Consider the following 12338-nt stretch of genomic DNA (forward strand, 5'->3'; position numbering starts at 1 on the left):
CCATAGACTCCTGTACTTCCTAGCCGTAGCCACGTCTATGGAAAGCGGCCGAGGTCACTTCCCATAGACTCCTGTACTTCCTAGCCGTAGCCACGTCTATGGAAAGCGGCCGAGGTCACTTCCCATAGACTCCTGTACTTCCTAGCCGTAGCCACGTCTATGGAAAGCGGCTGAGGTCACTTCCCATAGACTCCTGTACTTCCTAGCCGTAGCCACGTCTATGGAAAGCGGCTGAGGTCACTTCCCATAGACTCCTGTACTTCCTAGCCGTAGCCACGTCTATGGAAAGCGGCTGAGGTCACTTCCCATAGACTCCTGTACTTCCTAGCCGTAGCCACGTCTATGGAAAGCGGCTGAGGTCACTTCCCATAGACTCCTGTACTTCCTAGCCGTAGCCACATCATTTGGAATTCACTGAATCTGGGGAACTTTTCAAGAGTTCCAAGTTGTATAATGCCTCCTTTTAAATACCAACAGACCGGTAATTTCTCATTTGGTATAATCAAAGGGAAGACATATTCTTAGTTGTTTCAAGAAAGAAACACCAGACTGCCAAGGCTTACAAAGAACTAACAATTAAGAGATCTCGTCTATGGAAATACATAGCTTAATATGATGGAATTTAAAAAAAAAAAAAAAAAGTACACAATTGACATTATGCTGATATACATAGGACCACTCTCCAGAGGGCGCTATTGAATGTATCTGTTCACTGTACACAGAGTTCCATTGTGAGTAACCAGTATTGTAGTACTCATACTGATAGAAATGACTCATACTCAGACAAAGTACTCATACTCATACTTGTCATGCCAGAATATGCGTACTCATACTAGTACTCAAGGCAAAGTACTCGTCTTTGTATTTGAATTCATGATGACAAAGTACTTCAATGTGTCCTTGTGCCCATGGCAACGTACTCGTACTCAAACTCAGGATGACAAAGTACTTGTACGTGTACTCATCGCGAAGAACTCACGCTCATACTCAACCTCACGATGACAAAGTACAAACTGCAACACTATAAGTAACGCTACCACCTACCATGATTAAACCGGTTAGATAATTTCCACGTACAATGTAGCTAGCTGGGAAGTATCCCGTGTGACCGTTTAACTCTCCATCGATCCAATTCTCGTCGATCTTACTGACGATGCTGATGATGTCGCCCTCCTGAAACCCCAGTTCGCCCTCGTTTTCTGCCTCAAAGTCGTACAGTGCCTTGCAGCGTTCCTTCGTTGCCGTTACAGGTACTGAGAAATTGGAAATAAATATCACAAAAGTAGTCCTGAAGTCCATCGCCATTTTGAAAAACGATGTCTATGCTCCATTGCAAAATAGAGCAAATTTTGGGCCTACTGGTAATTTCATCCAAATTTCGTCCTCATCACGGCATGGACCCTTCTTTTTTTTTACAAACCCTCAAGTTCACGGCCCACAAAATGCTCCAATACATGTAGCAAACAAATTGAGGACATTCAAATGGTGATTTGGCCAGGGAAGGCAATTTGGGGCCTATTTACTGGCCTGCAACCTTAAGCAAACTGTGTGCTGAGCTGGAGCATGAGATCCCTGTTGACTTACCTGGTGCGTTGTAATCCACCGTTGACGGGTACGCGTCGGTGTCGTCTCCGTCACTGGAGTCTCTCTTCGTGGAGTAAGAGTTGAAAGTACTTCTGGGTTTGCGTTCTGATTTGGGTCGACTGCCTGCCTCCTCAACCCTGGAAAACATCACAGAACATTGAGAAGGATGCTAACTGACAAGTTTGGGTATTATAGTCAGTCAGTCACAAGGCCATCGCAAGGCCATCACAAGTCCATTACAAGACCATCACAAGTCCATCACAAGTCAATCACAAGTCATCACAAGTCCATCACAAGTCATCACAAGTCATCGACAAGTCCATCACAAGTCCATCACAAGTCATCACAAGTCCATCACAAGTCCATCACAAGTCATCGACAAGTCCATCACAAGTCATCACAAGTCATCACAAGGCCATCACAAGTCATCACAAGTCATCGACAAGTCCATCACAAGTCCATCACAAGTCCATCACAAGTCATCACAAGTCCATCACAAGTCATCACAAGTCATCGACAAGTCCATCACAAGTCCATCACAAGTCATCACAAGTCCATCACAAGTCCATCACAACTATATTACAAGTCAATCACAAGTCCATTACAAGTCAATCACAAGTCAATCACAAGTCTATCACAAGTCATCACAAGTCTGTCACAAATCTGTCACAAGTCCATCACAACTATATTACAAGTCAATCACAAGTCCATTACAAGTCTATCACAAGTCATCACAAGTCATCACAAGTCTGTCACAAGTCCATCACAACTCTATTACAAGTCAATCACAAGTCAATCACAAGTCTATCACAAGTCAATCACAAATCAAGCACAAGTCCATCACAAGTCAATCACAAGTCAATCACAATTCTAATGAAAAGTGAGTGGGGGGGGGGGGGGCAGATTTCCCCTGTTGGCATACCTTTCATTGAGTGTTGACAGAAGGCTTTCCAAAACCTCTGCAGACTGTTTGTGGTATTCTAGCTGAGCCTCGGCTAACGCTTGAAGCTGTAACACCTGCTCAACCTGTTAAAGAAAACCAATCAATTAGTCCGTAAATCTCTGTTCATCAACATCTTACTCCAGAAATAGTTGGATGGATTTGCTACCAACTCAAATAGGCCCATTTATCAGACTTGCAACAGGAAATTTGATACCTTACCATGTCTATTAACCATGTTTATTGAATCGAAATGAAACACAATACGCCATAGCTACTTTTGAGAAATAGGAAAGATTTTCCCTTTTTATTTCAAAGGGCCCCATGACATGAATTTCATTTGGGAACATAATTTGTACAACTTTCTACTCCCCTTTAAATGTATGAAAACTATTTCACATCCATTTTTGGATAAATGTATTGAAAAGTGTACTTTTTAAACATTTAATATTGTCCATGCTTTTCCTGACAAATGAGGGTGCTGTTGCTGTGATGTCATTTCAGGAAGACACTGTTCAGTTTAGGTGTTTTCTGTTCAAATTGTGAACCCAAAATTTGCTCATTGAAAACATTTGTGAGAAAACTTAGCTCATTTGCTTACTACCATGCTCTGACAAAACAAAAAAATCACCAAAGAAACTTTACAACATCAAAATATCCCAAATGTTGGTGCTGAAATAGCTATAACATTGAAGTTTCCGTCTAAAATGACATTACACTTTTGCTCATGAATATGAAAATTCTCACTGGCATAAAAACCAAAACGTCACCTAAGTACCCTTAAAAATTGCAAAATGCTAACTGAAAATTATGAGTTAAATGGGACACAAAGGTACATTTTCAAGAATTGCATTAAAAAAATTACATTAAATGGCCATTTAAAGAAAATCTTACACAACAGAAATAAATAGGAAACCGTCAATCTCTTCACCCATACAATGTCGGTATAAATTATTCTTCCATGGTTGAACTGAGAGAAATATCAAAATAAATGCGAAGAAATATAAAGTGAAAAGTTGTTCTTGAGACTAAATGAGTGGTATCTCATTGAGTAGTAAGATGCTCTAGTGCATCTTGGCTCATCTTTGCTCCGATTTGTCAGGTACTTACATCACTCTCAAGGAGGTTCCTCATCCCATTCTCAGCAAGCTCCTGAGATTCGTGAAACTTCTCTTCTGCAAATTGGATTTCTTCTTCAGGAATTGTGCTTCCTGCAACACAAACAAAAACAAGATTGATGAGAACAAAAGTCAGACATATTGGCTCAGAATTATCCAAGATGCCAGTATTTTCCTGGTGTGGAAATGTAGTATAATTGCTGCATCATGCAAGCATGCATTAACCCTAACAGAACTCAACCCATCAAACCCCAACGGCATGTTTAGTGGGAATCTGTCAGGATGGGTACAGTACCCTTAAACTGACAGTCTTTTACATTGGGTTGGCACACCTCCAGAATCAAAGATAGAAATATGTGTGAGCAGTTTCCCATATGGTGTTGGAATTTGCCAGGATGGGTATGGTTCCTGGTACATCATGCTAGGGAGTTAGAGTTAATCCGTCACCATGTACACAATGAGTCATAAAGAAACATATTTCAAAAAATATGTGGCTCGCTCTGTTTAATAAAAATAGGGGTAAAGTACTTGTTATTGACTAGTAACTGTGAAAATTTCACGTAATTTGCATACTCTATTCCCAAGTAATGAATATTTTGATACAATGATCCAACATTCAGTTGTCCACCACTGATCATTTATCATTCTGCAAACAAATAAATACCCATTAAATACCATGAAACATAAACGTTTTCCCACCTCCATGAATGAATGGAAAAACGGACAAAAATCGCCATCAATATTTCAGAAAAAAAGAGTGGACTTGTTCCTCGTAATCGAAACACAAAATCTGACAGTAAAAATACTGTTTCAGTCTTGACTCAAATGATTGAAATCTCATTTGTATTTGAATGCCTGTGTGTAATCTGTAATTCTCACTCAGCTCAATAGCTTCCAATGGCATTCCATGGACAGCTACATTTTGTATACTTCATTCGTCTATTAAATTTGATTGCTTTTTAAGATTTTTTTGTATTAATCCAGGTTTTTTTTTCAAAATGGCGGGCGGAAGTGATTCAACAACTGCTTCACGAACGAACAAATCATACACAAACATTTCTTCCATGAAATGCTGTTATTATCCTCGTCCAAGATGTTTAGATTGTTTAAAACGTGGCCCATGAACGCCAACTTTCGTGAAATCGATCGTAAGTTCATTGCGTGGCCGCGCAATAAGTTTGTTGCGTGTAAGTCCTACACATGGCGTAAGTTACGCACTGTTTTGTGAAATCAGCTGCATAACAAAGTTCCGTACTTATTACAACTCACACATATTTAACACTTAGACATTCTCAATTTCGTCCTCGGAAAAGTCACTTATCTACACTTTTCCAAGTTTGAGTCCACGCAAAAATTATTTGGGTCAATTTTTTTCATCAATGCAATTGAATATTGACCAACAAAATGCAAAAACAGGCTCATTAATATGTATGAAATGTAATGAATATTCATGATACCTCCATTATACAAATTCATGTTATTTCTGACAGAATCAGCTACAACCAACATTAACTCTTTGCCAGTAATTGTCCTTCTTTAGTAGACAATAATTTACAACAGTTACAAATTACATTCTAAAACTTGTAACACAATATGTCTTTTGATGTTAAAACTAAAAGCACTCTTAAAGTTTACCATTTTGGGATCAATCTGATCATCTTCCAAAGCAATTTTCTTTTCTTTTTGAATATTGTTTAGGTTTTATTGATAACATAAATTGTCGTATTTCATCACCCAGTAAAACAGACATTTTTGGTCTTTGGACTGTTGCTTGATTTGGATGTGCTTAAAATAAACTGAAAAAAAATGAAATGAAAAAGGAATGATAATCTCCAATCAAGAAAACATAGCAGCTGGCTTAAACATGCAGGCAAAGTGAAAATGCTGCAGGGTTACGTTTGTTCTATGACATGCTGTTAGTGTTCCAAGCAGGATGTTTGAAAACAAAACATGCAAGTTTCATGAGGACGTTCACATGAAATGCCAAACAAAATAAAGGAAGTAACATGCACAAGCTAGCATCAAAACCAAAACAAAACCAAAACTGCAAAATGACAAAGTGAACTCTAATCCAGTTTTGATTTTCAAAAAAAATGACTACCGAGCTTTAGAAATCTGGGATAGTATATTTCAAAATAGCGGTGTTTGGTATAGCAACGTTCCACTGTATATGAGAATGTAATTTCCAGTAACCCTGCTTAACCCTTCTGTTAGTGAGCATAAGCCATGTCTGAATGACATGGCTACGACTAACACTAGCCCACATGGGAAGTGGCTTCATCTGCTTCCATAGGTGCAACTAATGTATTAGCCGTAGCCACTTCATTCTGACGTGGCTTTACGCTTTTTCCTTTTCCCTTCATTTTCGACTCTGCACCCACGGCGAAATCTACAAATATATAGCACTACTGCCTACTCTATAGCCCAGACTGCTGGCCAAATTTGATAGGGCCTACGCTTTAGGCTGACAATCCATGTGTCTGTTTTTGATGTGCGTATTGCGTTTTGCATACCAGTTGCGTATCTGCGATGCGTACTCTGAAAATCCACGTGTACGTATTTCTCGGCACACTTGACCGACGTAAAAGCTCATATTCCCACAATGACTGGTCTTAACGCAGCAGGGATAGCGCAATGCGCAATACAAGTACATGGACCTATGTATGTATGCACATTGCTTATCAAACAACTGATTTTTACACATCAGGCAGTGCGCACTACGCATGACGGACACACAGATTTTTGGCCTGATACTGTATTTTCTGAATCCTCAATCAATTCTGATCTATTTCACCACAATATTTTCTACGAAATGCTACGCTACAAAATCGGTGTTGACATACCACCTGCTGCTGAGAGGAACCGACGAAAACGTTTTTACGGGTACATGGAAAGTAAAAATAGAAACATGATGTCATCATAGGATTATAGACCAATGGGCTCTTCGCACAAGCACCCCCTCAACGGTAAGAAAGGGAGAGTTGGGGTCGGAGAGACGACTGGGAGAGACATTTGAACGCATTGCCAACGACGCCTGACGCCACAGGAAGACGCTATGGCTTTGTGCATATTGGGAATGAAAGTAGTCAGGGTACCATGCGCTATACGTAGTGTGTCCTATCCACTGGACTATTGAAAGTGATCAAATAGCTCCCTCTCCTGTTTGCGCATGGAGACCATTAATCTAAGCAGCCGTTGGATTCCTTTGTATTCAGTTTGGTCGTTTTTTTATCCCGGAGGCTGTCTAGACCAATCCTGAAGGGGTAGACGTTTATTAGGGACATGTAACTGATTAACTAACTAAAACACACTTTTATAAGATGGACTTTTGCATCGGGTTGATATAAATCAAATTAGGTTTTGCCCTTCACTGACGTTTAAACACTGTATACTCAGTGTGTTACCCACTGAGTATACAGTGTTTAAACGTCGTTGAAGGGCAATTAACCTAATTTGATTTAAAACACACTTCAAAATAGAATGTCATGATAGTACGATACACGTACAGGCTTTCAAGCAGACCCAGGTGAAGAAGTAGGAGAAAAGTAGGGTCAAAATTTACAAAAACCAACAGGACAAAAGTCGGATTTTGGAGGACAGACTCAGGATAAAAGTAGGACTGTTGTGAGCTTTCTGGGGTAGTTTTCGTTGATGCTCGCCCATGTCCACAGCATCATAAGCCTCATTTGGCATGTTCTGTACTCACAACACTTGTGCTCCATCCTCAACTAAGCTCTTGGAAGTACAGTTGCAGTACTCCTGCGCCCAAGCCCTTCATTGTGTGATTTGACAGTGTGTAACACTGCCATGAAAGTTTTCAATGAGATTAAATTTCTTCGGAGTTGTGGGACAAAAATCAAGAAAAAAGTAGGAAAAAATGGAGCACGGTAAAAAAAAAAAATATCTAGGAAAAGTAGGAATACTTAAAAGCCTGCACGTACATGTGGACTGAGGTTGATCTATTACATGGACATTCATCACAGTTGTAAATCTTAAGCATAGAGCATTCTACATACACACATTCACAATATTGTTGTAGGGAAAGTACAAGGTAATATTGTGCATTAACAAAGGTCAACAACACTATCTATTCTCATTTTTGAAACTCACAGACAATTTCGCTTATTGTTAGTTCAAACTTGTAGTGAGCTATGGGTGTACACTATGGGTGCTAAGCACAATAAGGGACCATTCATGACGAGTCTAGGAACTAGACTATTGACATACCGACCAAACCTGCTAATGCTGATGAGTATGTAGATGATGCACAGTGAAAAATGAAAGTAAAACATTACTACAGTGAGTGGTAAAAAAAATGATGTTGAATTCAAAGGTGTGGAAAATTCCTTCATAGCGACGTCAATTTACAGGCTTTAATGATTAAACTCTTCTATTAGAGACAGTTAGGCTTATCGATCAAAGTAACAAAGTTCAGTTCCCGATGACAATATCCACTTTTGGAAACAATATTCGGCAGATCATATTGGCCGCTGAGTGAATATGGTTGACACAAAGTTCAAACTTTTTCTCGATTGTCGAAACTAAGTCCTCAAAAAATCTAAACCACAATTGAAGGCTTACAAGGAACACTATTTTAAATGCAATTTTTGTTTTTATTCTTTTAGTGCAAACAAATATTATACGCATTATACAGTATGTCCAAAAGAAATGTCCGTCTGACTATTTTTGAAATAACTTCAAAACCATGAAGTCCAATTTGAAAAAGTTTGATTGTGCAGATACTCCTTATCTTAGCCTCAACCCCGATGATTTTCATTTAATTTCAGTCACGCATCACTGCACACTTGTCAATTGATCACAACAACATTTTGGGACACTGTGACCAAGTTCCTTGCCTTAATCAATTTCAGTGCTGTTTTATGTAAGCTGTGTAAAATCCTGCATGTTGTGAAAAGGGCTGCAATTGGGATTGGAATCATTTGCCTGGCTATCAGTCATCACGGCAAGACCTCGGTTTAATGCTCAAGGGCAAATGATTCCAATCCCAAACCTCATCCGCCTTTTTTTCACAGACACATTTTTGGGACAAACTCTATGACAATTAATAATGATAAATTTAGTGTCAGGTTAACAATAACACTTTGGAAGTCTGATGGTTTATTTTTGTTTTAGTTATGATATTTTAGTAATGTAAGATGATTTGATATGATGGAGTTGAGATAATCTGTTGCCTACCTTTTGCTTGCTTCTTCTTTTTGTAGTCAAAGTCAAGACGTCGCCCCTGTAACTTCTTCCGATGGTGCTGTAGAAATCAAACATTAGGGAGAAAGTTAATGTATTGTTTGACAAGAGACATTTGCACATTGCTGTAATAGGCACCTTATATAAATTATGGGTCAAAGTGTGACAATTTTCGAGTTCCTGTTATCTCTGAACGTTGTCATTTGCCGTTCAAGTATCATTAAGAATGACTTCAACAATTTGTTGGGTAGGTTGTCTGCTTCACATAATCACTCTTGGTGGACGACTGCATTAACCCTAACCTTCCCAAATCCTCCAAAATCCTCTTTGCAAAATGGAGGATTTTGCAGGATCGAGGCTGTTTAATTGGCAAAAATGTGTGGCTGATTTTGCAGGATGCAGTGTGTCAAGGTCTTGGGCCGGGCCTTGTGTTGTTTATGCTCAGCCGTGCATAAATTATACTTGAAGTCCTCCGCACTGCTCCAGGATGTCACTGGCTCTGCCTCAACATATTGACAGTGATTGCTGGAGGATTTTGTAGGACTGAGGCAGTGATCATTCTTCCAAGGATCACATTCAAGAAATAATGGAGGATTTTGCAGGATTGAGGCTGCATGCAATTTTGACATGGAGGCAGTTGGAGGATTTTGCAGCATCATCGCAAAAATGCCCAGGGAGTTAGGGTTAAGAATGACTTTAAACAATTTTGTATTCGTTGTGTAGGTAGTTTGCTATTCATAATCACTCTTGGAGGACGACTGCATTAAGGAGTGCATCAGAATTATAAAATCACAGATGTCAGATGTAACAGGGACAGGAAAAAAGTGGACCCCAAATTTATTGAATGACAAAAAGTACACAGGCATAAGTTACAACCCAAATCAACCAGTAATCGATCATTGGTCTTCTATCAATTTTTTCCAGATTGGCCACAATTTGTGCTTGAATTTCCCCGCAGGTGGCTGTGCACGACAGTCCTGCTTCTATCAAAATCAACCAAATTCTGTCAGATTCTGTAAGATGGAACTCACGTTGATCTCTTTCAGATCTTTGTTCTGGAGATGATCCAGGGGATCCAGGAAGTTCTGTCTGACGTTCAGATCGAAGGCGCCCTTGACTTCAGAAAGTTGCCTCAGTGATTCTCCCATCTCAACCATCGCCGTAGCTGTATCCAAAAAATAACCAAAACAATTTTTTTTTTTTTTAATGATACCTATAAAAAACAACATTTTATTGTTCTGTTGTTTCCACCAAAACTAAACAGCTGTGCTAAGTATACCCTGGGAGCTGAGAATGTCTATGAAATGCATGGTCTATGAAATGCATTATTAGACAGAGTAAAAAAAAAACTGTTTCCCGTCTGCTTTTTTTCCCTCCACCATGAGGTGAGGTATATGTTTTCATCGGCCTTGGTTTGTCTGTGAACAGGATAACTCAGGATAAATGCGGAGGCACTAGGCTCACGTGAATCGCGCACTCCGGACTCCTTCAACCAAAACATTTGCGAGCCTCGTCTTTAAGAACGCGTGCACGTAGTCGTGGCGCGACCTCAAAAATGGCTTCTAATTTTGTTCGCCGGATTACGCTGTATGAGAATGTAATTTCCAGTAACCCTGGTTAACCCTTCTGTTAGTGAGCATTAGCCATGTCTGAATGACATGGCTACGACTAACACTAGCCCACATGGGAAGTGGCTTCATCTGCTTCCATAGGTGCAACTAATGTATTAGCCGTAGCCACTTCATTCTGACGTGGCTTTATGCTTTTCCATTTTCCCTAATTTGTGCTTGAATTTCCCCGAACGTGGCTGTGCAACACAGTCCTGATTCTATCAGAATCAACCAGATAATGGGTGATGTTAGATTTTGTAAGATGGAACTCACGTTGATCTCCTTCAGATCTTTGTTCTTGAGATGATCCAGGGGATCCAGGAAGTTCTGTCTGACGTTCAGATCGAAGGCGTCCTTGACTTCAGAAAGTTGCCTCAGTGATTCTTCCATCTCGACCATCGCCGTACCTGTATCCAAACAAAAACAAAAACATAACAAAATCCATCTTTTTATAATACCTCTAACAGGAAAGATTTTATTGTCCTGTTGTTTCCATCAAAATGAAAACAGTTGGGCTAATAATGTAAAAAAGTAAGTGTTCTTTCAGCAAAACGAAAACAATTCTCATAGGGATGCATGTGAATTGTTTTCGTTTTGCTGAAATAACACGTACATTTCTTTGTGATCCATGAACAGAACTTTATAAAATGGTGTTTGTGTTCAAAATTCCGTAACTTGAAAAGCAAATGAGTGATGTGAATGATTCTTGTGTTAATACAAAGCCCATTGATTGGGCTTTCATATCCTAGATTTGGAAAGTGCTACAGGCAAAACTTCATTCAAAAATTGGTCCTGCCATTTGGGGTTCGTCTTTTTTGACTCACCTGTATATTGCAAATGTATGCATTTATAAATAAAAAAAAATTAAAAAATACAAAGTGGGTGCAAAAAAGGCAGCGGGCAGGTACGAGAAACTGTTTTTTTTTCTTTACTTGGCCTTGCATATCTGAAGTGTTGGGCACTACATAAATTACGCAATACTCATGGTATATTATGTTGGTGGATTGGAACACTGATTAGAGCACCTTTTTGAGAGCTTTTTGATCAGTCTACCACAGAAGGAAAGAGAATACATCTTGAAGCTTGCTCACCAAACGTTGAATCTTCTCCTAATTCTCTGCCGTTCTTCAGCATGACTTCTCCCAGGAATCCTACGGGTTGTTGAGGCTTGGTTCCTCCCTTGTTCTGACCACGGACTTTACTCATGGCTCTGGAGACTGTTCAGGAAAGACAATACGATTGATTAGGGTCGGCACACAAATAGAAGATGTATCTCTATTTGGTTTGTTTGAAGTGAATACTTAGACCCGATTCAAACCGGTGTTCTATAGTCACCCCAAACGTAATTATTCCAAAGGTTACAATTAAAGGTAATATACGACATTTGCAAACATCAACAAACAAAACTACCAAATTATTATGAAATACTTTACTTGACTGTAGGTGAATGACAGTCTCAGACATCCTGTGAAATCATGGCACCTGGTGTGCTGTCATTTTTAAGAAAAGTGGAATTTTTGTCTTGATTTCAAAAGATGGTCGGCCAACCATCATTGGAAGAAACTGATTTGTCCAAATAGTGCCCCAATTTACCCAATTTATTTAGTCCACATTTTTTTGGCAAGCGGTTACACATCCGTGAATGGATGCAAGCCAGCTAGTCTGGTTCCCTGAGCTCAGGGAACAACACAAGATCCGGCCCAAGACCTTGACACAGTGCATCCTCATAAATCAGGCACACATTTTTGCCATATAGCCTCAATCCTGCAAAAGCCTACATTTTGCAAATAGGATTTTGAAAGATTTTGGAAGGTTAGCGTCAATGATGTTTCAATTTTGGTTCTTACCTGGATTGGGCTGAAGGTATTCTATTGTCTTGTTCAC

At 39.5% G+C, this 12338-nt stretch overlaps 1 protein-coding gene across 1 annotated transcript; it reads right to left on the minus strand.

The window, feature by feature from the left end:
- Positions 1 to 386: 386 nt before the first annotated feature.
- Positions 387 to 12338, minus strand: LOC119739646 (endophilin-A1-like; the record flags this gene model as incomplete). The annotated part of the gene is made up of 8 exons (XM_038214659.1): positions 387 to 1253; positions 1585 to 1721; positions 2507 to 2610; positions 3635 to 3735; positions 8839 to 8905; positions 10728 to 10861; positions 11546 to 11671; positions 12302 to 12338. Coding segments are annotated over 8 exons (966 nt in total), but the record flags the coding sequence as incomplete, so codon positions are not given.

Source organism: Patiria miniata, unplaced genomic scaffold, assembly GCF_015706575.1.
Source record: "Patiria miniata isolate m_02_andy unplaced genomic scaffold, ASM1570657v1 HiC_scaffold_10, whole genome shotgun sequence".
NCBI lineage: Eukaryota > Metazoa > Echinodermata > Asteroidea > Valvatida > Asterinidae > Patiria > Patiria miniata.